Source organism: Thunnus albacares, chromosome 7, assembly GCF_914725855.1.
Source record: "Thunnus albacares chromosome 7, fThuAlb1.1, whole genome shotgun sequence".
Taxonomy (NCBI): Eukaryota; Metazoa; Chordata; class Actinopteri; order Scombriformes; family Scombridae; genus Thunnus; species Thunnus albacares.
The window spans coordinates 19,476,910-19,504,229 of record NC_058112.1 but is presented as its reverse complement, the minus strand read 5'-3'; the positions used below and the strand labels follow the sequence as shown (position 1 = coordinate 19,504,229).

Here is a 27,320-nt window from a genome sequence, read left to right as displayed (position 1 = left end):
AAATGAAAATGGCTGCTGTCACTACAAAAACATCTTGTCCATTATCAAACAACCACCCATGCCAGAAGGATGTTTGCAACAGTTTGCACTTTAATGTTTTCTCCAAAACAGACAACTATTTTTTCCCACATTTTTACACTAATAGGAAATAAAACACCTTTGATAGCATAAAGAAAAGATATGTAGAAAAGTATTAAAAGTTTTTGGATGTCTCAATTTAATGCAAGAAGCTGCTTCTGTTACTTCAGACTTAATGTTGAAATGTTTATGAACTACTAGCAGACACAATGAAAACAGAGTGAGCCCTGGAGAGCATTTTAGCCTAATGATCACAGCTATAGCTGGTGTGTTACCTGCAGCTTAGAGAAAATAGCCCATCTTTTGTTAATATCCTTTTAACTTGTTATCAATGGTTTGTGACTTAAGACAAGTGATTCTCAAAGTTGGGTCCAGGGACCCCCAGGGGTCCTTGAGGGGGAATCATTTATTTCTTATATTTCCATCCGTAAGTAACAGAATGACAGAATGTAAGAATATTTTGGTCATGGGTTTCATACACTTTCTGTAATAAAGCATCTGAAAGCAAAAATCTTGTCAAATGGGGGTCCAACGTTCTAATTTGCATCAGTTTAGGGGTCCTTGATGTGAAAAAGTTTGAGAACCACTGACTTAAGAGACAAAATGAATTCAAAAGTGACATCATACAAACAACCACTCGATCTTTATCGTACAATCTGCAAGTGAAACTGGTGCAAAAGAGTTAACATTTTTGCCAAAAATCAAAATGATTCAATGAAAGAGACCAAATATATTTTACGCTATTCTGGAAGACAACAAACGCTCTGCCAAGGTCTGTTACACTACATTGCAAAATACATAGCGCAGAAATGCATCATGAATGTTTGGGTAATTAATATGATTGAGACCAAACCTACTCTAATGACTCACACAGTACTCCCGAAAATGAGATTTCTCATGACATTTATTCAAATAAACAATACAGTTTATAATTTTGCTAGGATAAAATAATAAGTTTGAACACATAAGAAGCATTTGGGAGAGAATTCCCCAAAGATCTGAAACTGGGGCAAAGGATGTGTTTTGATGATGGCTGACACTTCGGTGTCATCTTCTGACTTGCATCAGTGCCTGTATATTCATGTCCCCTCCAGTCAATTTTGTGAAGACTGCCATATTGCAGAGACATGAACGAGCATTTACAAGCAGAGAGCTTGACAACCAGAGCAACCATCACACAGAACAATGCAAAACCTGGAGGGGCACTGACATTTCAATGTCGAATCCTCAACCCATGTGCGAAAAATACAGTCTTTAATGCAAAAGCATAACAGCGTTATAAAACAGTCCTACAACCTTTAGAAGTTTGCCCTATATTCCTCATCTGTCTAAGGATCCCGCAAGTCCTTCTGTGTAGCTTGGTTTAAAGCAATGTTCAGTCTCACTGCAAGGCAAGAGATCTCTTCAAAGAGGCATGGACACTATCAGCCCCATGCCTTCCAAGTATTCCCTGCAAGAGTGATGCAAATGCCTGACCCTGTTTGACAGTGATCCAGCCCAATTAGCAGCACTACAAAGCTGTGCTGTCAGTACATTCTATTACCCTCATTCAATCCCCAAGGTGCAAGCTGAGCTTTAAGAGGGCTACCTCAAGCCACGTCGGGAAAGAGAGGGAAAAAAAGAAAAAAGAGTGAATGTCACTCAGTTTGGCTCTTGCAAATAATTAGTAATGTTTTTAAATGTTAAACACCTCTAAAAACAACTAAGGGGGTACGGCAAAAGGTTAGAATAGAGGGACACGGAGCTGGCGCATTCTACCCACCTTTGAACTGTAAAACTTTTTCTTCTGTTGGCTTTCAAACTCGGCCGTGCACTTTCATTGAGTCCTTTATCTGATCACTTGGCAACTAGGGGAAATTCTTTCTATCAGTCCTCATTTAGAGTTACTGATAAGGTGTAACTTGTGCACTGCTCTGAAGAGACTGAGGATGATAGGGCGAATGCCTTATTGCCAAAGACCTCCACACTCCCACACTCTATGGAGGGAGCAAACAGACCCAACCTACATGGCAAAAGTACACCTTTTTTAATATTTGTAAAGAATAAATATTTCAAAATTTCAAAATTATGCAAACACGTGCCACTCTTGTTCTTTAACTTCCATGCATATGGACTATTTACAAATTGAAAAATACAGACTTACTATTTTGATCTTTTGTTTTTTCTTCTTTTCCCCCCTGAAATGTCTTTGCCCCTTTGCAATCAGCCTATCAACATTCAGCCACCCAGACAAGGATCTCACCACATATTGCAGACATGGCCAGGACAATTAAAGCTGTGTTGAAAACATTTTCACACTAATGGGAAAACAAAAGTCAAAATCAAAACAGAAAAGATTCACAAGCAAAAAACAGGAAAATAAGATAGTTCAGGGGAGGTGTTACAATACAAGCCAAAAGGATGTATTTGTTTAAGATGGATTTTCTGCTTTCTCAAGACTCCACTCTGTTGCTAACAATACTGTAGTACACTTTCTTTTTATTACTCTACCTTTTTATTTAAATATAATTTACTTTGAAGATTTTGTTAAACAAATCCAGGAAAAATGATGCAAAAGTGGTTGGTTTGCCAAAGGAGAGGCGGCAGAAGGCCCGTGCTGCCCTGTTAAATTGCATCAGCGCTCTAGTTTGTCAAGATACTCAAGAGTCCGTTGCATTGGGACGTGTCCTCAATCCTCAATGTACTCCCACAGGTCCTTCTCATAGCCTTCATGCACGTGCTGTAGCAGGACTCTTCGCCTGCTCTCACAGTATCTGTAGACAAGAAAAACATTTGTTACAAGTCTGAAAAACAGTCAAACTAAACAGTGGTAGACAGTGATGACGGTTCTTTCTTCACTGACCTGTACTTATCTTGTACTTTCTGCTTGATGTCCTGCAAGGAATCCTGGGAGATGTCCCGCTCTAGGTAGCCAGACAGCACCTCAGTGGCATTTTCCAGGTCTGCCTGGTTGTTCTGATGGACCAAAAATTCAGTTTATGATATTATTCTACGCCATGGTGTAGACTAAAAGACACAAATAACAGTTATTCATGATGTCCCATAAACTTTGGAGCTTCCTGTCTAAGGCCCAGCTCTGGCTACAGGACGTTTGGGCCAGTTTCCTCACATTCGCCTGTCCCAAGAATCAGGTGACCAACTTAGTTTTGGGCCTTTGTCAGTGGACTAGTTCTGCTGCTAAAAAGAAGAAACCAAAATGAATGTGGTCAGAACTGCATGGGATAATCGGTCTTGTAATATAGACTTTATATAAAGATGGAAGACATGTCAGCTCCCCAAAAGTGAAGCCAAAATATCTTGATCGTCGCCTGGTGGTTGGCTGCAGTATAGGACATAAGTCCCATCCCCTCCATTTTGGCGGATGAGAAAAGATCAAAGTACACGTCAAATAAATTTTTCCCAGAGATGGTTTCTGTCATTTTAGGTAGTTCTTATCATGCTGATGTTTGTTAAAGTGCTCATTTTTCTGCTAAATTTGTTTTTAATTAGTTATTTGACGATATGAAAAGGGGTGTGACATCACCATTGACAGCTGTCAGCTGCTCTCAAACCTCTGTCAGGCAGCGGACGGCTGAGGGGGCGTGTCCCACTGGCCATCATCCCACTGACTGACTAATGCGCAGACTCTGGCTAAAATGATGTCACACAAGCAAGATGGCAGCTTCAGGAAACAAGATATTTTGGCTTCACTTTTGCATAGTGGCAGGAAGTGGAGATGTGTTGTCCATCTTTATATAGTCTATTGTTCAGACAAAGAAAAGTGCTGCTGTGAGTGAATGAGTGAGAAAGAGGGTAAGAGAAGGTGGGAGAAAGAGAAAGAAAATTTGTGTAAATGAGAGCAGGAGTGAGAGAGAGAAGCATGTGTGGTGTGTAGCTCCCTCTGGCAAGATAATCTAATATTTTGTAGTATAATCATTTCTAATCTTGTAGCACCAGTATGTTTGCGGCAAAAATTAGTCCTTGTGGTGTCTATGGTTTCAAAATTGGTAAGAATTTCAAATCCCCCCTGTAATCTGAATCTGGTGTAAGGAAACATGATTCATCTTTGACAACCTAAACGTTGCTATGTCCAATGCAATTAGGAAAAGGGGGGTCACAAAATACCAGTGTGTATATACACACCAAAATTTTAAAAGAATACACAGAAATGTTCCATATTTTTCTAGCTACTGAGAAAAGTTGGCAATTTAATTGCTCTACTTTTAATATTTGCTTTTTCCCCCCCGTTCTCCTGTTCCTCCTCACACTGCTCCTCTCTCACTGACACTTGGTACATTTCCATCCTGTTTTTACTCACATTCTGGAAACGCCACAAGAACTCGAAATTGGAGAAACCTTTAGAGACGTCGAGTGACTCGACTCACACACACACACACACACACGTCTAGCTTTTTGCTATCTGTCTGGCTGAAATTTGTCCTTTGAAGTTTCAGCTCGATGATCCACCAATATGATTCTAGTGATGATCTAGTTAATTGAATTTAACTAGTTCTTTTGTTTGTATGGCTGCATTCATGTGACACTAAAAACACCATTAGATCACAATGATTAATTTCTCATGCAATATGCCAAATTTAACGCTTAACAGCACTCTGACAGATGTAAAGGATATCTATATATAAAAAAGAATACTAAAATAGCTCTAGTTATTTATGTCTTGCACCATCTGCTCACATTTATGACATATGCACCAACAGTTTCCCTTTTATCATACCTCAAAAATAATGGACTGGTTGTTCTTCTTGAGGTAGAAGGCAAAGACGTAAGTGAACATGAGTGTGGAGCGGCACTGGCACAGCACATCTACGGCCTTCTTCAGGAACTGCACCTCAATCCAGGACATGTTGTGCTGCTGCATCTCCTCCATCTTTTGCTTGACCTGAGCATAGAGCTTGTGCTCAAAGCGCAGGCTCTGCATGTGGTTCATGTAGCGGTTGCAGTAGAACAGGTACCTCTGCAAGGCTGCCCTGGAGCGCTGCACACAGCATGGAATTGGCTTTAACTCAAGCACACTGAACTCAGCAAATACTGAAATGTCTAAATTTTATTCTGCAGGTGTTCCAGGCAAAACACTCCTCTTCAGTGTGCACAAATCAACCATGTTTGTTGGAGGTGTGATGGACATTTACTGTCTGATGGACACAGCAGCAACCACTGTGTGCAGGGTTACATTAGGGTCTCTTTGATTAGTTGGAGTAGATTACATTTTCATATTATTATTAGTAGTAGATATTTTTGTTGCAGGTTACGTAATTGGTGTGGTATTTTAGTGAGTTATATACAGTTTGTCCAGGATGTTGTTGTCCCTGAATGTGTCATCCAGTGAAGTGGCATGGAAACAATAACTGGGATGCTGCTGCCTCAGCATAATCATAAATGCCAATATTATACCTGTTATAAACATGGCTAAATGTTGCACGCTGAAGAGTGGCTTGACCAAAAAGTGCACCAAGATAGATGTTGTGCCATTATGTGCAAATGTTTTAAAATGTAATGTATCAATTTGATGTACATTTATTACCTCTTGAGCATCTCTGGCTGCCTTGGCATCATCTTCATTGTAGCGATTGCAGTTGTACCTGAAAAGTCACAGCCAGTGTAGAAACATCAACAATGTTTCCCAGAATACAATAATGCACATCAATACTATTTCTTATGCTTTCTCACATAAAATATTTAACCTTGCAGATGTCAGATGTTTATTTAGACATGAAATGGAATGACAGTTTGCATTTATTTTGTGACAAGGATATACTTTACATAATGTGAATTTAATTGATAAATATGTCCACATATTTTAAAGGGTTAAACTCTTTTACTTAAGTGAAAATACTACAACTAAAAAATACTTGGACTATATTCCTGCATGGCACTATAAGAGACACCATCATCATTTACACTAAAAGGCATTAGTTCTTACCAGGCTGAGCCATGGGGTTCCCATGGACCCAGGCAGACCCAGCAGAACTCAGCTTTGCAGTTCTGGTTCCGACAAACCATGTGATTGCAGCCGCCATCTTTCTCAATGGTCACATGGCATTTTGGACACTCCTGTCAGGGGAGGAGAGTAATAATTAAATGTTACTGTTCAAGGCAAAATGTTTCACAAAAACATAAGACAGAAATCAAATGTAAACAGCAGTAAAAGCAGAGAGGAAGTACATTAGAAACTGAAAAACATACACAGAAGTCTGTAGATGTTGCTATTTATCTGAATCTGAATGTTTTTTAGGCAGGTCTTTCATAAGTCTAGAACTGTCTCCTTCACTATTCCTCCCTATATAATTAACACTCATTCTTAGTAGAAAGTGGTGAATATGTCACAGACTCTTTTTTGTTCCATTGTGGGAATCTGAGGGCACTACATAGTGCATAAACTTTTAACTCAGAATTCAGACACGTAAAATGGTGGACAGTAAATGTAGTGCACTATATGGTTAATAGGAAGTGATTTTGGACATAGGCTAGGTGTCCTCATGGCAAAAACTCAACCAGGTCAAGCCTCCATCCTCATTTTGATTCTCTCTGTGAACCTCAGGCTGTTTGCTGGCTTGATCCATTAAAAGGTCTATGTACCTGTGGGTTTTTTTGTTTTTTGTTTTGCTTTCTACAGCTGACTGAAAACAACTGTTGTGACTTTACTGATTGGGAAAGAAGAGAAACAGCATTTTAAAGAGTAACTACACACTATATCGTTTTTGTTGGCATATGATGGTCATTTTTCCAACAGCATACATATTGTGTGTAAAAACTGCTTTTTCAGTTCAAAATTAGCTTATTTCTGCCTGCTAGGATTTGAAAATTCAGTTCAGTTGAATTCTCTGCTCATGATGTAATAGGCAAGACTCCGAGGTCCATTTCATACATCAACTACTGCGCCAAGTATAGATAGCAGAAAACTGGCAAATTGTAACTTAAGTTTGTGCCTCTCACACACAGCTGCTGGTAGCTTTAGCAAGTCTGATGGGAGGCAACAGAGAGGCGGCGTGCTACTCAGATAACCGTAGTTGTACAAAATAGCTCAAAGATTTTTTGCTTTTCTGTGGTAGTAAACACAACACATGGGCCCACCGATAACTAACTGTGCTATATTCAGAGCTTAACGAGATATTCAGGGCCGACAACGGTAACGTTAGCTGCGACACGTACACAATGGAGAGTCTCTTGTAGTAGAGCCACTGCTCAGCTACAACACAGGTACCACAGAAACTTTTACAAAAGGCCATGAATGCGCCTTTAGTGACTGTCAAAGCTCCAGTGGACTCTGTGTTTCTAGCGTGGACACAGAGAGTCTGACAGCAGCTGCTCATGGCTGGTTAGCTCTGACTACCAGCTCTACATCGCTATTCCTGCTACGCTGAGCAGTGGTCAGTCTTAATCCACTCTGGCCAGTGTGCCCTCACCTCCCGCATCACACACAGCATAGCCACAAGGCCACGCCCCCTACAGTCATCCTGTGCTGCCCTCTGTTGTATTTTTTAAAATATGCTGAGATGGAGGGAGCTACCAGATTTTTAGTGTGTAGTTACTCTTTAAGTTTCAACCCACTTAGAGCAAAGCTGCAACAAATGTCTTTTTTAAATATAATTTAGTGTTTAATTACCCTTTCAGATTAATCTGCCCGTTAACTAAGCTGAAGCAAAATTCTAAATGAAAAAAGCAAACTGGATCCACAGCATACAAATAAGTGATCAAATTTAGGTGCAACTTCCCATGTGACTGCACAGTCTTGTTTTAAGTTTCTGTTTTGCTTTTCTGTATGATCAGTAATTCTACAACTGATATTTCTTTGTGGCCTGCAAACAGGAACCAGGCAAGAGGGCAAAACTAATGGACCATTTTGATTCCATACCTTAGTATTTGCAGCGATCCAGTTCGAGGTTTCACTGTCATCATCGCATTTCTTAATCCATTTTCTCAGCCACTATAAAATAATTAAAATAAGAGTAAGAAATAACCATGTTGACAATTAATGCTAATCTTAATAGAATTTCACTCAAAATGCTGGAGAAATAGGTCAATATTTCTTAACGTTAATAAACTAATTCCCCATTGACTTACCTTACACTTGACAGGATCATGCCAGTTCTCTCCACAATTGAAGCTGCATTAACAGGATGTATAACAAGTCAAATTTACATCATCTCTAAACATTACCATCAGATTTACAGAGTCAACACTCAAGTACTGTTGTTGGTCATTTCACTATAGTCTTTTTTAACAAAGCTCTCTCACCAGAACTGACGGCCACACTTGCACCTCACCGGCTTGGCATCTGGGTACTGGACTTTGACAACGTGATGGCAGTCTGGTGCAGGGCACCACTTTAACAGTCGATTGCACTTAAAAGGAGTGATGAGAGATAGAATTGCAACTCATAGTTTCATGGATGTTTAAGTACAAAGAAGACACCTGCTTTTAGTAGTGCATTCATAAGCTAACAGCTAAATGTGATAAATCAAAGTATTTTCCATTTCAACAGATTTAAAGAGAAGAAAAATCTCAAATCTTACCTCTACAAAACTATTCGTAATTAAATGCTGGTACTTCAACTTCACTTTTGAATCTGTTATGAGGCGCCTAAAGGAGAAGTCAAATCATTAATCAGTCTTCATTTCATAAAATGGGTGACTTTGGTAAAAGCTTCCTTACTTTATATTCTGTGTATAATTAGCAATTAATGCAGGAGACAAAAAATTGTTGCGCAATTTCAAATTATCTTGAGTAGCTCAATGCAGTAAAACAGTAAGAAGACATTACAGAGAGAGTATTTATTTCTCTGCTGACAAAATGTATTAGAAGAACCAACTTCATAATTACAAAACTAAGAGTTTAAGTGCAGGCCGCTATCTTAAGAGATACCAAATACATTTCATGAACTTAAAAACTGACATGGGGAGCATATATTTATGAGTGTGTTGCACTCTAGACTCACAGTAAACAATATCAGTTCTCTTGCTAGCTGGTGAGATCAGAATGTAGGTTAAGGCAATTACTGTCAGCTTAAGAGCTGGTGCAAGGGATTAGTGTCCATACTTTGAAACACAGAGGTATATTTCTTTGCACTACAGGCTGAACATCAACATTGTAAAGTAGTTAAGTAGTACCATGGTCTAACTAGAAAGCCTTACACTTTACACAAGTCAACCAATTTACAGTTTCTATTCCTGTAAATGCACAAAACACAAAAGGTGTAAAATAAAATAAGCACGTCTGATTTTAGAGCAAAAATTTTCTTTTTCTTTCATTTCATTTGAGTTTCAAAATTATGTCAGTTCTTATATACGTTCATGAAATGTATGATCAAACCTGCATTGTGTATTGGCTGTTATGTTTTTTTTTTTTTTTTTTTTTACATAGAACATGTAACAATGTTCTTTACCCTAATATAATACTTTAGACTAATAATAATACAATTTGACTTCGACTCTTTAAATAGTTTTGCAATGTATAAAAATGAATTATGTCCGTCTCTGTACATTGTTCATGTCAGAAAAAAAATTCTTATAAAATCACGTGGGAAAATTTTTTGTTTCCTGCTTTTTTCCATTAATTAGTCACATCTACTTATGCTGATCATTGCTGACCAATAAACAATATCAATGACATCAAAACAAATATAAACACAAGCTTATACTCACATGACTGTGTTGTCATCAACCAAAATGTCACAACTATGAGCAGGACAAGAAATGGTCTGAGGAGACAAAGCGGAAGGCAAATCATTAGTCAGTCAGCTATTTAAAGACTAACACTGATCAATGACTGCTATTCTAAAAAAAAAATCTTCATGGTTACCTGTCCCATTCCTTCTTCTATGATTTTGGTGGTCAGGTAGTCTCCCCAACACTGCATGCAGAACTTGTGTCCACACTCCAGACCGGTAAAATACTGTAGAAGAGAAGCATCTAGTTTGACTTCAAATATGACAAAGATGACATCACACAATTATAAGTATGTGCACTTCTGGTAACCAGAAAGACAAAGCCGTCATGTTAGAGGCCATTCATAGATAGTATTACCTGGATTTGCCAGAACAATTTTTGTTTCAATTAACTGATTAAAATAACCGATGGATAATTTTGTGTGCTACAAACTCCAGCATACCAATATTGTGAGGTTTTTGTAACTTAATGTCATATCTGAACACTAAACCACCTTGCCTTGATCGTCTGCATAATCCTTAATCCTTTGTTGGGACAATATGCTGTTTCATGAGGATGGGACACGGCAATGTGCATTTGATCTGGATCCATTTGTAGGGATCAGTTTTCACCATGACATTACATGTTCTCTGTTGATCGATGTATAAACCCCTAATCTACCAGGTTTAATGTTGTAAAATTATTTAACATTAAATTTCAAGTCCATCCCTATCAAGTCTGTCATTCAGAAAGGCATAAAGGCAATTGAATGTGTGAAGGAAAACATTACCAACATCAAAAACAAATTCTGTTATACTCTAGTTTGAATCAAGTCCAGGTGACCAAAGTTGTACTGCCTGTACCAACTGTGATACGCTATATGACCAGAAGAATAGAAAACTATTCAGCTCTCACTTAAACCACCTTTAGCTTATAAGATGGCTGCCGAATTTTTGAAGCAGTGGCACAAAAATAAAAGACCTGTAGCATTCAGATGTTAAAGCTGATCATGCAAACATCAGTGCTCCCTGCCAAAGTTGATAGGCTTTCTACAAATGCAATGTTCTTTCTAGCATTGTTTGATGGGCTTGATATTACAAGACTACAGTAACCAGGAGAACTGTTAAAACCATAGACTGTATATAAATATGGACGTCATGTCAACTCCCCAAAAGTGAAGCCAAAATACCTCAATTACCCCCTGGTGGCTGGCTGTAGTACAGGTCATTTGTTCAAGTGCTCATTTTTCTGATAAGTTTGGTTTTTTTAGTTATTTGATGACATAAAAAGGGGGTGTGACGTCATGATTGACAGCTCTGACAGCCGCTCTCAAACCTCCATAAGACATCAGGACGGCTGAGGGGGCGTGTCCCGTGGGTTGTCATCCTGCTGCCCGACTCTACTGTGCACTCTGGTTGCAAATGACATCACACAAGCAAGATGGCAGCTCCCAGAAACAAGATATTTTGACATGTTGCCCATCTTTATATACAGTCTATAGTTAAAATCCAAATGTTTCAAGAGCCTGAATGCTGGACACAACACAACACAACAGAATGGCTCAAACTCTCACCAGCCAATGCATACAGCACTTGTAATTAACCATGCATGATGGGCCCTACTGCTGGTTAAGCACATCCAACCAGCGGCTCAAACACCTCCTAAATCTAGCGCTTAAATTGAAAATTGAAGGTTTCTTAAAAAACTTTCGATTCTTGAATTCCTTTGGATTTTAAAACTTTGTCACTTTAAGCCTGCAAATTATATTTAGACCACTGAACTGATTTAACCAACAGGGCAAGGAACTGCATTCAAATATCTATATCTGTGGTTATAGTGGGTATGCGCGAATGTTAATCCTAGTACTTTGTAACAAATAATTAATACAGTGATCACATTTTGTGATGTCAAGTTAGCCATTCTTATCCAATCTCTAGTTATTGTGTTGGCCAAGTCTGTTAACTGGATCTGAGAAAATAATCTGGGTTTACACACTATTGGTCACACTGGATAAAAATGTCACTATTTGTGACAGCGTTTCAGTCAAAGACTCCTTTACAATCCACAAGTAAAAATGTGCCATAATCTATGGTAACACAACAACTTTGACCTGAACATACAGTCAACTGGTGCAATATGCTGCTGGGGTCTATGTAACTCACAGAGTTGGGGAAGTTCAGATAGCAGATCTGACACGGCATATCCTGTGCGGATGATCTTGTGTTGATTGGTGGACGGATCCGGGGTTTCTTACTGGGATTAATGACATGACACTCAGAGAAAAGCTTGTCCAGATTGCCATCGAAATACCTGTATAAAATGAGACAAAAAAAAAAAGGAAAGAAAAAGGAGTCAGAACAGTAATAAGCTCTCCCAGGAACTTCTCAACTAACATACTTGTTATCCAGCAAGCTAATGGTGGCACATAAAGAACGTGCTTCACAGACTCTTACCTCTCCATTAGTTTTTCTTTATCCCAGTTGAAGTGACTGAGGAGGATGCGTGTTATTGTTGCAGGATTCTAGAGAAATGAGAAATGGTTTGTCAGAAATAACCCAGATTTTACATTTAACTACTTTTTAAAATCTTCACTATAGCAATGTATAATTAGGCCTATTATTGACAGAAAAAGCTCATTAATTAGTATGTCCACAGTTAAACTCTTATTATGAGTCACAATCTCTTTGGTGAACAGCCAAACAGTTTTATGGTCAAGGTTTTCAGATATGTACTAAGCCTAGTACGAGACCAGGATGGCAATTTAAGAGGGACTGACTGAAATTAAGTATTCTAAATCCTATCAAGTATTCTAATTAAAATAATCTTGGATTAATAGTTCTCCCTTACATTACCATTTAGTGTCAACCCATGAACACCTTTCTTCGCAGTAAAATACCACCACCACAACCTACAGCCTTAGAAATTACCACAAAGTTAAGTCAACTCCTCTCTGACACCATCTGAAGAACATTTGTTAAAAAATGAAAAATAAAATGAACATTTTACTGGTGCAAACACATCTAACTCTATTTTGTTTGCAATGTCCAGTCACCTAATTAATTAAGGTATGGCAATCCTGAATTCTGCTTAAAACGGAAACAAACAAAATGAAACTTTTCCATTAAATGTTTTTTTTTTTGTTGACAGTTGTATCACCTCAATTTCACATCAAGCTTTTTTCTAACTTGATTTTGCATTGTTTTGTGCAACGTGGATCCTACAATATTTTACATGATCAGACAACACTGCACCATACTATACAGCACTGCCTACCTGTGATGGCATGGCGAGTACAGGTAAGTCACAAACACACTGTGCCAATACGCTGTATGAAGGTTTCCTCTGTGAAAGTCATTTTTTACACATTATTTATGTACACTATTCTTGATGTCCTTTCTGAAGCAGAAATGAGAAAATAATTATTTAACTAGAGTAGTGAATGAAGAATGCAGTTGAATTAATGAACCAACTTACCAACAGCTTACGGCAGCTGAAGTCATTTACTGCAATAATTGTACCACAATTGAAAGTGAAGTTGGTTAATTTGTGCTCTAGGTACAGCACTAAACAACTAGATGTTGGCAAAGACAAAGTCAAATCAGCGTACAAAGCTACTCTCCCCTGTTTGATATACAGATGGGTGACAAATTAAAGGAAAAACAAAGTGTCTTAAACCCCTTTCTGACATTCACCCCTTTACGTTAATCTGATGGTGATTTAACATGATGGTTGAGCACCCAAGTCACATTTACGTAAAAGTCATGACGCCAATCTTACTAGTTTGGACCTAGTAACATTTCAATAACAACCCTTTCAACATGGCACAATTCTGAATTGAATATCCTCAGACTAAAGTAAAGGTTGCAGGGGCAAAAGGTAAAACATGTAGTGAGAGAGAGATATGTGCATCTTGTTCCGCCTTCTAGATCACTAACAAATTTCTTATCTCTATCATCATCTCTTATGAACAAAGAAAATAGTCAAGTTTAATACACTATGAAACTCTCACTCTTAAAGAGCCAATTTTAAGTTGTTGAGGAGATTCTTGTATCAGATATCTTCTATCGGAAAAATAACTTTCCCCTCATAGTGACCACGGCAAAATGGGTTAAAAAACCCTGTATAACCACAATAATAATCTGACTAGCACTCTCTACATAGTTTCAATTTTCATTTATGCTAATTGCATGATGAATATCCAGCAAAACGCTTGCCAGACAGCAGGTGATCAAATAGGAAGCAAATGAGATTCCCAACTTAACGTCCTGTCTTTAAAGGAAAAATTCACTGCTGTGAATATGATGATTTCTTAAAACTAGGTCATCTATGTAGTGGAAATGTGCAATTATTTTGTGCCCTATGACTAGAGAAAACTCAGAAAAAGGCTGTAGATACCCCATACCGCTCTTAAGAGGGAATCCTACAACAACAAGAATGCACTGTGTGCGTCTCGTCCAATCAGACTGACTGTCTATACTGACAGTGTGTTCATGGCCAGATTAGCACCAAAGACAAAGTTAGTGCAGCATTATATTTCTTTACTGAGGCTTATTTTCATTTACAACATGTTTTTCCTCATCGAGTCTGGATATATCAAAACAATGTGCAAGCAAATACTGTTTCTTTTACCTATTTTGGACAACGATGAGCTGGATCTGATTGTGGTCAAAGCTGAATGCAGCCGCCCACAAGTTAGGGGTGACACACAGTCACTGTTGTTCTGTTCTTTATTCAGAGTTGGCAAAGTCCGATATAATATTCTGTCAGAAAACAAAGTCAGGTTTACCAAGGCACTGCAAAGCTTGATGCGGCGTCGAGTTTTCTGTTCTATTCCCACTCTCTCTGATGATCATCCCTGGGCAGGCACCGGTCGATGATGCAAAGCTAACCCAGCTGCAGCACCTCTATTTCGGCTGTGGCTGTATCGTAGCTCCAGTAGTGGCTTTCTCCTCGATACTCTGTTTTGTCTGATTACACAGCACGATATTCGGCCTCATACATTGTAATAGTAGTGCCACATCTCTGCTCCAACATTATATTGTAAAGCTAGTTGTTTGTGTTGTGCTAGTATCACAGAGAAACTCAGCAGCTGAAGTCAGGCTGCAGCTGTAACGTCGCTCTGGTGGTCGTTTCCTCTTCCAGACTTCGGCTTGTATCATGAAACTAGTTTTCTTCCAAATATACGGATATTTTAAAGTATTTAGTTCTATGATATTTTAGTGTCTGCTTTTCCCTACATTTTGGAAGACCTACATTTTACTGTCCTTGAAGGAACCACAACAGAAAATGTGGAAATATAGTCTGTAGTCTAAGGCAAATCTCCAAACTTTTGCCGACAAATGGGCAGGGAGCTCTGGGTGCAGGCAACATGGAGGGAAATTAAACATTGTTCACTAGCATATACCGCCCACATTGTAATGATACAATGCTGGTTGAAAATCTGAAAGGTTTCCCTTTAATGCTTGTGTACTGTCAGACTTAATAAAGCTAGGCAACAGGATTTGCTATCTAATAACATTAAATTATGATATTGATGCAAAAATGCATCAGTGGATTCACTGTGAGAAGCAAGGGTCCCTCACACAGTTGTCATTAGTTAAGGCTTCAACAGGAAAATAGGTTTTATAATCCACTAGTGATGCAGCATGTGAAAGAACACAACACAGTCTTCATCCTCCTAATCAAAAAAGGGTTTAAATAAGGTGTTGGACCACCAAGAGCTGCCATAGACCACCAAGTCCATAGAGTAACACGCAGAGACTGAACTGACAATGTTGCTTCCACCAGTTTCGGGCTCTTGGAACAATACAAATACTGCGCTCTACTCTAAACACTTGACTTAAACTTGACATGCGAGTATGCAAACTGAGTGGAACAGCTGCTTACAATAATTACTCAAGCCACTCTATGTTTTCCATTTGCTGCTCCTGATTTGTTCTTTGCTCACGCCGGGAGAAGACCCGATCCATTTCACCATTTCCATGTTCATGCTGTCCTATAGTTCAGTTATATGTTGGGAAGCGAAATTTCAAGGTGGAATGCAAATTAAATGGTAAGACACAAATAAATTCAGACCGATTATAGGTAGTATCTGGACAAGTTGATAATGTTTCATCATGAGCAAAACATTTGTGCTTAACCAGAATGGAACTATATGATTCCTCTTCTATAATTTACAGATAAAAAGCAGTGGATTTGAAGGGAAAAGAACTGGAGTTCCTGTTAAATTTTAAAATCAGTCTGAGTCTACACATACAACCTGCTTGTGGGACCAGTATAGTGGAATACCAAACGAACACCTATTTCCTAAAAGCTGTTTAAAAAAAAATCCAAAAAAAAAAAAAAATCACATAACTCTCTGCACTGCTAACAAATTAATCTTGATCATAAATGCACCAAAAGTTGCTGTTGGTTCGTTATGTCTGACAAAAAAAAATGTGTGCATTTTGCTGTCTGAACAGTACATTGTTCTAAAAAAAAAATAAAAATAAAATCACTTTCTCAGGCTACTGAAGTCACCACACTGATGTGCACCAAGTGTCACTATGGTTACAGGCATTCAGGGGTCTCCCCAGAATACCTGGGTATATGATGCAAGACAACTTCAAAGAAGTGTAATACAAACACAGTTTGTATATTGCATGCTAAAACTGCATTAGAATAAGCATTTTACATCCCATTTTCAAATGGGAATGATAGTGCAACATTACTACACTATGGTACAATGCAATCGTTCCTCTGTTTAAGGAAAGCATTTGGGGATTGCTTGTTTTCAGCTATTACCAGATTAGATAAGGGAATTGTCTCCATGTACTCGTTCATACACACAATGGTGATTTCACTCCTTCCTGATGTAATTAGGGGTGGGATTCACAGGGTAATTCATGACACAGTAACATTACAATATGGTGTTCAGGTGAGTGTACCATGATACAAGAGATTATGTAATACTAAACTGCAAGATATTATATTATACTATTTCTTTATTAGGAGGGGAAAACTATTCTCTAAAATGGTAATTTCTCAAAAAGCATTTATTAATTATATACTACTTTATGTTAATTTGAGATTCATACAGCTGCATTTACATCTGTGCTGTCACCCAAATGTTAAACAGACATTACCAGGCAAAAAGCTGCACTACCACAAAACAACGGTTCCTAAATAAAAACATCTGCAATTAAAGCAGGACACACCTCAAGAGAACAAATTGTGACAATGGTGACAATGTATCAATGTGGTATGACAAAAGAAAGTATGACCATACACTCAGCTGCCAGTTTATTAGGCACACCTACTGTATTTAAAACTAATGCAGTCTAAAACAACAGTCCTGCAATAAATTCTACCTTCATGAGGATTATAATGTTCAGTTTTTATTTATATTGTTTTAGACAGCTGTTGATTAAACTGTATGCTTATTTCAAAGGCTGTAGTTTGTGGTGCTGTAGAACTTCATTGCGTTATAGTGAGAGGTATTACTAATATTTGGTCTACCCTCACTGATATAAATTGTTTGGGCTAAATATCAGTGATACCTTTCAGTGTATTCATGGGCAATGATCATGCAAGTTTTGCCTGTTACGTTTCTCTGAAATTTACTGTGCACTCTTCAACAGTCAACAAAGTCCCTACAGATGGAAAAAAAATCCGTCAGCCACTGGTAACTTTACCCCTAAAGCCTCTTCAGGGGTCAGGCAAAACCAGTCACTCTTGCCATGTGAAGGCACAGTCACAAGAGATATTTACAAGAAAAGTAAATTTAAGTGAACTATACTACTTTCACATATTCCACATTTCATATTTTTTAATCCAGAACACAGATGCATGAATTTAACATTAACAATTTAATTTGTTGGTGCTGAAAACCTGAAAATTAACAAAGACATTAGACCAAAAAACTATTTTTAATAGAGACACCATGTTGGTTGTTTCTGCTGTAGAAACAACTGCCATGCGGCTATAGGTTACTTTAAAACACACTACTAATATTCAACCTACCCGTTTTAGTTTTAAGGCTTGGTCATAGTAAAATGATGATGCTCTAAAACGTTTTCGAATATACCATGTTGTACCACTATCCCTTACAAACGTAAATGGCCACTTTCCATTTTATTCAATACCCAAGTGTAGCTAGCGTAAGTGAAAGGAAATGGAGGCCCAAGTTAAGCCGAAAGGCTTCACTGAGTTTTCCCTCAAATTCATAGCTGTAGCCAAATTAAAAATGTCTCCGTGTGATCCAATCAAACTTTTTTTTAAGTCATTATAAGATGGCTTGTTAACGTTACAATTAAGTAACCTAGCATGTAAGTTGTTATCCAAGTCGATGACCAAGCCTTTCGTCCAGCATTAAAATTAACGTTAACGCTAATGTTATTTTACAAATTCTGTAACATTAAGTTTAAACTGCTTGGTTAAAACATTCTAACTGTCGTCTAGTAAAAGTTGGCAGTTTTCTAATTCTGGAACTAAAGACGTTATGCCACCAATAAGGTGCTAGGTTAACGGTTACAGTTTGCTAGTTAGCTAGCTGGCTAACTTGCAAGCTAGCATTAGCTTAGCAACCGTTGCTGCCAACTTCTCAATGGGGATTAGACTACTTCCTGGAACGAAATCAGTATGGAAATTGCCACTTTGATATAAAAAACTACGTTGTCCACATTTTCATGTTTAATCCTATGCACACAGCCAAGTCGAGAAAAGGCGAAATTGATTTTTTGTGTTAATCTTTTCCCTCTTGTTCCCTCCTGAAACTGTCAACTTCCAGCAAGTAAACCACTCCTTCAAAGCTAACGGCTAAGCTAACGTTCATGGCCTGTTTACGCTTCATCCAAGCCTGGACCCCGGTCTTTCCTGACTTTGACATACCAAAATACCTACCTGGATGACCTCGTTGACCTCCCGGATGCACTCCACCATATGCTGGAGGATCTGTTCGGCAGTCAAAACCTCGAAACGGTAGTCCTCCTCCTCTTCTTCGCCAGGACCGTGGCCACCTCCACCGGTCTCGCCGCACTCATCTCGCTCCCCACCGGCCACCACGGGATCGACCAACTCCACCTCTCCGAGCTCCAGGGTGTCGTCCTCGGGCTCCTCTTCGGCGCTGTCCTCGCTACATTCCTCCTCTTCGTCGTCGTATTCATAGTTATAACCCTCGTCTGAGTCCATTCCTAGGGTGGTTATCAACTTGTGACAAGCACACCTAAAGGTCTACAGTGTGTGAAATGTTGATTGCGGAACAATACGAACACCAAAATTTCCCGAGCCTGTTTTTCAGCTGCAGCGAAAATAACAACAAAACGTCGCCGCTGCTAAGCCAACAAAGAGACACAGCGTCACCAACTGACGACGGCCTTACGTCAGATGGACTGAACAAGAAAATGTAAAAAAAAAAAAAAAATTGGAACTTATTTATATGACAAACTTTTGCTTTTACGCGAATGTATTTCAAAACAATTATAAAAATACACAAAAATAATTATTATGCGCCTCACTTAAACAAGCTAAAGTTATCAGCTAAAACACGTCCCCCTCATAAAATGTAGGCAAGGCCAACGGTTCAAAAAAAAAAAAAAAAAAAAAAAAAAAAAAAAAATCAAGAAATGACATTGAATTGGCGAGTTACACAATTTTGACATTGTCTTGTTTCACAGATGTTTTGACTGTGTAAAATGTTGTTAGTATCTGCTCCAAAGCCTTCTCGTAGTCATGGTAACCTATTTGTCCCCCCACAGTTTAGTATTAGCTACTAATTTACCTACAGTATAGCAGTAATTTATGCTGCAGCGTTAGCTGAATGTTACGCAACCGCAAACTGAATTATGATTAATAAATAGTTGCTAGATCTGAAACAATACTAAGATGACTTCTCCTAAATATGGATATACAGCACTACCAGCTGTATGAAGCATTTATTTTAACTGTTGATTAAAGTGAAACACCCACACCTTGTGGCTCCAGTCATGTGACTGCATGCTTTTAAGCATCTGACTGGCAGTTTGACATCGCAGTGCCAGTCAATGGCTGATATGGAAGTCATAGACATGGCTAGCTCTGGACGATACACTCGTCCAAATTTCAATTTGCTGCTATTAATTGTCCACCAGCTTGGCCTAAAATTACACACAGTGGAGGGAGTGTGGCCATTACCGCAGTCTTTCACCTCATCAGCGGAGCGATACTCTCTGAACCCACAGGCTTTCCACTTTGGTTACGGAGGTCAATCAGCTGCACAGCAGGGCTGTTCTGTTCTGGATGCTGCATTCAAGAGATATGTTTCTCTTATTTTTCCAGACTACATTTCTGGTAGGTCATAAAGTGAGGTGGATTTAGGAGTATGGTAACGGAAGTAAGATTTAACTCCTCGATCGAGTTGAAAGCTCCACAATACTAACATAATAATGATAATAATAATAAGAAGAATAAGAATAAGAATAATAAGTAATATTAGTACTAGAAGTAACAGTACTAGTAGTAATAATAATAATCACAAAGGCACAGTGTTTCTGTGATAGATGTAATTTACTGTGATACTGAATGCCAGAGTAGATGATCTGGTGACACAAGTTTAGGACTCCATTATGAATGTACAAAAATGTAGAGCAAAGTGCTTACTGCAGTTTTGTTTGAATGCTCTGTTTGTCATGTTGGCTTTTAAAGTTGATCAATGGGCTTTGTAGAGACAGCAGTTCACCAGTCAGCCAGTGTAGGTCTACCTACCCCAAAACCCACAATGACAATGGACTAGAGTAGAGCAGATTCATATTTGTGTTTTCAAAATAGCTTTAAAAAATGCCAGCTTAATCCTAACATTGTTAAAGCACACACAAAGGAGTACACAAGCTGTACTACTACACAACTTTGAACCAGAAACTACAAACTGTAACACTTTTATGACCAACTTTTATGACCAACAGCAAGTGTTGTCCCTCGATTCAATGAGGATAAACCATTTACTTTGAGGATCAGTGTGGACCGTGATGATTGTAACAGCTACCCAAATGAAGACTCTTCTGAGAGATGTAAGTACCAACTCATTTATCTGAGCCAGAGCAGCGCAGGCATGGTGGCATTACTGTCCCAAGATGTAGGATCTGATTCATTATCTGACTTGCTCCTATTTTTGTTCCAGACAATCTGAGTGTCTCTGCAAGACGAGCATCCCTGCATGCAGAAACTGTGTGGGGTGCTGTAAGAGGTGATTACAGCAAATATATTTTTGAAGAACATGTTTGAACAAAATTGCAAAAAAGATAAATCAAATTGTTAATACAGCTACAGCAAGCAAAGGAAGCGCTTTCATTGTGGATTCTATCAAAGCCTGTTGCACTGGATTTCTCATGCCACCAAGTATTTAATAACTGGCCTACTGCAATGTCTGTAGATTAAAATGATTGCTGATTATATTATATTTATCTTCTGATTAAGTGCAGGTCTGGAAACCTTCAGTCAGCTGGTATACCAAGATGATTTTGGCTCAGTAAGTCAGAATTTCCCAACTGCTCAAACTTACTGTATAAGGTCTTTAAAGACATTACTTTTTGCTTACGCAATCTTATCTTGTTACAGAGCATTGATCAATATTTGAAATGGAGAATGTCAATATTTGACTGTTTTTTTTTCTTTTTCTAGTATTTTGTTAACAAGACTGAGATTGAAGACTTCCCCAGATTTCAGTTCAGGGGGATTTTGTTGGACACTTCACGTCATTATCTACCAGTGCAGGCCATCCTAAAAACTCTGGTACTAATTAAGATGACATAAGTTAAATTCCAGCCATTGATCACATCTAACAACACCTTTAATAACACGATATGTTTCTTGTTAGGATGCAATGGCCTACAGTAAGTTCAATGTGTTTCACTGGCACATTGTTGATGACCCCTCCTTCCCTTACCAGAGCCGTACCTTTCCAGACCTCAGCAGTAAGGTATGTCATGTGGATGACAAGAGCTGTTAATTAATAAGAGAGAATAAGCTAACATATGTCATGTGTTCCATGATTCTGCACATTAATTATAATGTGCCTCGCAAAAACTTTTTGCTGCATTTTATGAGATGATTATTTTATAATAGCTTAGATTTTTAACAAGGCCTACTTCATGTGGACTTATGAGGTAAGAAAATTTTGAAAAGTTGCTTCCTCCCTGAACAAAGCGTCTGGCTCTTGTTCAGGGGGCTTTCCATTCGATGACTCACATCTACACGCAGTCAGATGTGAGAAGGGTGATCTCATATGCCAGGCTGCGGGGAATAAGGGTCCTTCCTGAGTTTGATTCACCCGGCCACACCAAGTCTTGGGGAAAAGGTAAAATTCAAAGACCGAATAAGCCACCTTCACTCAAAAACTACTATTTTATTAAGATTATTTTAGCTCCTTGATCCTCTACATACAAAGTACTGGGCATTATGCCAGATTTTGTTCAACAGGAATCCTTTCTTTCAAATCTGCCAGTCAAGACTGTAAATGGCAACAGGATGTGTACTGAATCTTGAGCTTGACGCACCTCTTATCAAAACACATCATGACTACATCAGTGGCAACAATTGTCTGCACTCAACAGTCAATGCAAGATATGTATTTAAACAAAATCTGGAACTTAACCTGATTTATTACCATTTATTCCTCAGGACAGTCTAACCTGTTGACTCCCTGCTACAAGTGGGGCACCCCTTCGGGTACTTTTGGTCCTGTTAATCCAGCGTTACCCTCCACCTACCAGTTCATGGAGAGACTATTTAAAGAAGTGTCATCAGTGTTTCCTGATTCCTATATCCACTTAGGAGGGGATGAGGTTGACGTCTCCTGCTGGTAAGCTGCAATGTGACAGATCGTTTAAATGCCCACTGACTGTCAATAATTAAAAGCTGGATTTCCTGGTGTCATTTACATTGTTAGTGAAATTTGGCAAGAAAACACTGCAAGGAATGTTGACTTCATTTTTTTTATGCCAAGTCTTTTCCTGCTGTTTTGACACAGTGCCAAACTGCAGTGTGTTGTACACCCAAATACTAAGCTTTTGTGCGTTCTTCGGTATCTGTGCATTGCCTTTCATCTGTCAGAAACAGATACATGTTTGAAAAGAACCAAATTAAAAAAGGAAATGTCTAGCCCCAGGTTGTTGCTGTAGCTGTATGTCTGTAAATGACAAAAAGCCACTGTAATTTAGTTGAAGTACCATGAAGCGTATTCAAAATGTAGTTTTATTATTAACAGAATTACATATAGTTAAAAACTTCCCAATACTGCTTGTTTCCCACAGGAGATCCAACCCTTATGTCCAAGCATTCATGGAGAAGATGGGATTTGGAGAAGACTTCACCAAACTGGAAGCATTCTACATGGAGAAGTAGGTGATACTGTAGTAGGAAACACAAAATGTAGAAGGCTCAGGGAATGCACCAACCAGCACATTAATATTAGACATGTTGTTCATGTCTTTATTTCCAGCATTGTGAATATTACTTCAGCTCTCAACAAGATATCCATTGTATGGCAGGATGTTTTTGAGTACCATGAACAAGTAAGTAAGCCCCAACAGATAACCCCTCTGCAGTGTAAAACAAAACTAGATTTTTTGTGTGTCAGTGCTTTTTCTGGGTAATAGGTAATTTACATATTCACAAATACCAATATTTGAATTTTCCAAAAATGCCCATTTTATTGCAGCACCACCCTGTGTTTGTTTCCACCAGTGAAGTGTGATTATTATACTGCAATGCTTGGTTCAGAAAATGGTACTGCATCTATTTTACATTGTGTTTAGATGTCTGCATTCATTGAGGGAGAGGAGCACATACTATTTAACTCAAATATATAAATATATTTAAACATCTTTATTTCTGAAATTTTCATGCAGCAGGTTGATCACTGAAAGCTTCATCTGTAAGATTGTCATCCATATACTCTATCTAATATGTTAAATATCTTTATAAGTTTGACCAAATTTTCCGGTGTTGAATGACTATCAGTCTTGAGGAATTACGATATTTTTTAAAAACTGGATATGGATGATCTTGCTGTCTTTGTCTTCATAGTTCATGTACGTATGTCTCATAGTCTACAGCATTGTGTTGCAGCGCAGTTCTCTGTCAGTGGTGGAAGTATGGAGAGAGGGCTGTTACCTGTGTGAAGTGCACAGGGTGACTAAAGCAGGGCTCAGGGTGATTCTGGCCTCTCCATGGTATCTGGACCAGCCAGGACCCACACACAACTGGGCCCGCTTCTACACTGTGTGGCCCCTCGCCTTCAAGGGTCAGAACAGAACCTGTGTGCTGTGGCTAGTTGAAGTTCTAACTGGCGTGCAATTTGTTTCTTATAATAATTTACAGGTTAAAGTTAGATTCCTTTAAAATATGTATTATGCATGACCAAAACCTTTTGACTGATAATGCAGGACAGAATGTTGTGTATGTATCCATACCACTAGGTGGCAGTGAAGACTTTTGTTCACACATCATTGTTACAGAGGCACATTCTGTGTCCCAGTTCCATAATTGTATACAAAATGTGCTGTATGCAGTACAGCTGTGTGCAGCTCGTCCATTTCCCCTGGGTACTGCATTATGGGACAGTACTGTACATTAACAGCACACTCAAAAATCAGGACGTTTTCATGTATGCACACTGATAAGTATGTAACAGTACTCAACTTAGAATAAGCCTATAGTATGGAAGTGGGACACAGCTACAGGGAAGTGTGATTTTTTTTTTTTGGTATGAGCTCAGCGAGTGTTTGTGCCCCCAATGCTGTGTGATGACAAACTCTTAAACACACAAAGATAAGCCTGTCTGCCTCTTTCATCCTGGCTGCCTTTACACATTTAGAGGACAAATACAAATTCTACATGCTGAGCTTCTACCTATTGAGCAATATGTGTGTCTTTCTGATATTTCACAACATTTCATACTAAATTACATTCCCTGAAAATTAGACATTTTCAGAATGAATGTGCTTTTTAGATTGAACTTTAGATTGAGTTATGTATTGACTATCAACTGATAGAAAAGTATGCAATATAATCCAAAAATTTATTTATTTAGAGCAAATGCTTGAAATGGTATATACTGTACATACTACTGTAGAGAACTCAACAAAAATGAACTTTTGCAGACCAGTTTTACTGCCTGTCCATGACTACATACTTCTGGCCTAAAACCCGCAAGTAATCTTTTACAGATTTCCATGCTGCCCCCCTCAGATAAATCAGAAAAATCTCTAGGTAGCAGCAAACTAAATGGATCTTTCATGCTTACTTCCGAGGCAGGGTGCTCAGGAGAGCTGTATCCACACACACATACATTTTTGGTGAACATATAATACATTTTGATATTCATATTTGTCAAGTACTTTTCAAAAATCACATTAAGAGCATGCATTTCTTTATTATTCAGGTGTTGGTTGAAGATATGTTTAGGCACAATCATCTCTCCATTTAGGGGCAGGAGCTATCAAGTTATTAATGGGACTACCCTGCTGTCTTTAAGATAGGGCAGATGATCCTTCAGGTTAGAAGACTGTCCGCTTCGTAGATAGTATCACACACTTGTTGGTGATGTCAACGAGAAAAAAGTTTTGGAAACCTTCAATCTATACTGAGAAGGATAAAATTGGTATAGCATATAAAGAGTAAAATTGTCAGTTACATATTTTCACATTAATTTGATCTCTGGGCAGTAAGGAAATTTAAAAGCTGTTAAAGCATTTGCGTCAGAGGAAAAGATGTTTTCACAGTATGGTATGCATTTCAGTAAATATTGTTTTCTCCTTGGAGTACCATTGTTTACTGTGCACAATATGCTCCAAGATATTGATATTGTGAAGAAAGGATATTCTGACCAGGCTTTTAGTTTAGTTTTCTTGCAGTCCATAACCAATTTCAAGAATCCACCTGGAGTTCAGTCTCTTTGCCCCATAGAAGGTTTGCAAATACTGTTAACCATGTCTTGGCAAAAGGTTGTGCTTGTTTAAAAAAAAGCTTAAAGGACTTTTAAAACGTGTATTTCCTAATATAAAACACCAATGTAAAACAATTAATTAACACAAAGAGATAGTGGACAGTACACTAATAACAAAGTAGCACAGAAGAGCAAGATAGCATGTTGGTTGTCACCCCGCTCAGATTCCTAAGGACACAGTGCTGCACATCTGGAAGGGCGTCCCAGCTAGTTATAAGGTGAAGCTCCGCAGGTTCACCAAAGCTGACATGAGGGTCCTGCTAGTTGCCCCTTGGTACATCAACCATATTTCCTATAGCCAGGCTGGTGCAACTACTACAGCCACAGAACTTTTTCTGTTGTGTGCAACACCAAGTAATACAACATATTAGTATTATAACCTGGCTTAATTATTGCTGGTGATGGTACTTCTCTGGTGATCGGAGCTGCCAGTGGGAATTGGCATGTACAGAGGTCCATTTTAAACATTGACCTGCAGAGATTTGACTTACATACATGACGTACATACATTCATATGAAGAGTAATACATTTGAATGAAGAATGACAGAAAACGTATGCTTGTAAACTTATTGCCATGCCTATTATCACTTAAACCCATTGAAGCTTTTCATTATCTCCTCACAGGTACTGAGGAACAGAAGAAGTTGGTGATTGGAGGTGAGGTCTGCATGTGGGGTGAATATGTTGATGCCACCAATCTCACTCCACGTCTTTGGTATGAGATTTAAAAGAACCCTTAAATAAAAAAAGCAGTAAAAATAACATAGTAAGTGGTTCAACAATTGCATGAAATCATCCTAAATAATCACTGGTTGTGTCTAAAATCGTAGGCCAAAGGCAAGTGCTGCTGCAGAGAGACTCTGGAGTGATGAGAAGCAGACTGCCAGTGTGGACGAAGCATTTCCTCGTTTGCAGGACTTTCGTTGCAAGCTGCTGAGGTACTTCACTTTTTCTATCCAAGACCTTTAAAGAGCTTAGTGCTGGCATACCTCACCAACACACTGGGTTTTACAGTTTCTCATCATTTCAACTTTATTACATACTGATGCTTCTGCTTTTGTCTCTCTTCAAGGCGTGGCATCCAGGCAGAGCCTCTCTATGTTGGACACTGCAGACATGAGTACCAGGGTGTTTGAAGATGTGGGATGGATTAATATTACACTTTATTTTTGGAGAATGTTTGAACTTATTAAGTTCACAGTTGCCTTCTTATTTTCATTTAGATTGGTGTAAGTTTTTAGCAAAGTATGTACACACTGAAATGCTTTCTCAGGGACTTATATAATTACTTATCATTTCTCATTAAAAAAAAATGTAAGTGCTATTTGAGTAATGCTATTTTTTGTTTAAATTTTTGAATATTATTATAATATATTTGAATATTATTATATTAATATATTGTCGTGATGTAGAAATGTTAACAAAAACCTTCCTAGGAGGAAAACTAAAGTACTGCACTGTGATGCTCTGTTGAATTCTACTTCCAATAAATAGTATGGGAGATTAAGAAGTGACTGCAAAATATATAATGTAGATTTTCAGTCTAAATATTAACACTGGCATTATGCTGGAGCTTGTAGCTTTGCACTGAAATGTAATAAAATTATGTTGCTGTGCAGAATTTGTCACCCTGATTTTG

At 38.4% G+C, this 27,320-nt stretch overlaps 2 protein-coding genes across 4 annotated transcripts; one reads left to right on the top strand and one right to left on the bottom strand.

Moving 5' to 3' along the window:
* Window positions 1-964: 964 nt before the first annotated feature.
* Window positions 965-19,023, bottom strand: arih1 (ariadne ubiquitin-conjugating enzyme E2 binding protein homolog 1 (Drosophila)). The gene is made up of 14 exons (XM_044355797.1): window positions 18,603-19,023; window positions 12,176-12,243; window positions 11,885-12,032; window positions 9,877-9,969; window positions 9,720-9,775; window positions 8,592-8,658; window positions 8,314-8,420; window positions 8,140-8,182; window positions 7,931-8,002; window positions 5,999-6,129; window positions 5,600-5,657; window positions 4,793-5,053; window positions 2,921-3,033; window positions 965-2,831 (listed from the first exon to the last, which is right to left on the bottom strand). The coding sequence occupies exons 1-14, from the start codon at window positions 18,888-18,890 to the stop codon at window positions 2,747-2,749; spliced, it is 1,590 nt and encodes a 529-aa protein (XP_044211732.1). The 5' UTR covers window positions 18,891-19,023; the 3' UTR covers window positions 965-2,746.
* Window positions 19,024-19,172: 149 nt separating this feature from the next.
* Window positions 19,173-27,280, top strand: hexa (hexosaminidase A (alpha polypeptide)). 3 transcript variants are annotated; one of them, XM_044355795.1, is made up of 14 exons: window positions 19,173-20,027; window positions 20,639-20,743; window positions 20,854-20,919; window positions 21,155-21,201; window positions 21,354-21,464; window positions 21,550-21,651; window positions 21,897-22,029; window positions 22,353-22,533; window positions 22,985-23,071; window positions 23,173-23,245; window positions 23,802-23,976; window positions 26,306-26,338; window positions 26,512-26,619; window positions 26,754-27,280. In XM_044355795.1, exons 1-13 carry the CDS (start codon window positions 19,742-19,744, stop codon window positions 26,616-26,618), a joined length of 1,506 nt encoding a protein of 501 aa, XP_044211730.1. In that variant the 5' UTR covers window positions 19,173-19,741; the 3' UTR covers window position 26,619; window positions 26,754-27,280. The 3 variants fall into 3 exon arrangements, with proteins under 3 accessions (XP_044211730.1, XP_044211728.1, XP_044211731.1); XM_044355793.1 differs by having other exon boundaries at window positions 26,306-26,396; XM_044355796.1 differs by lacking the exons at window positions 19,173-20,027; window positions 20,639-20,743 and having other exon boundaries at window positions 20,860-20,919; window positions 21,150-21,201; window positions 26,306-26,396.
* Window positions 27,281-27,320: the final 40 nt, after the last annotated feature.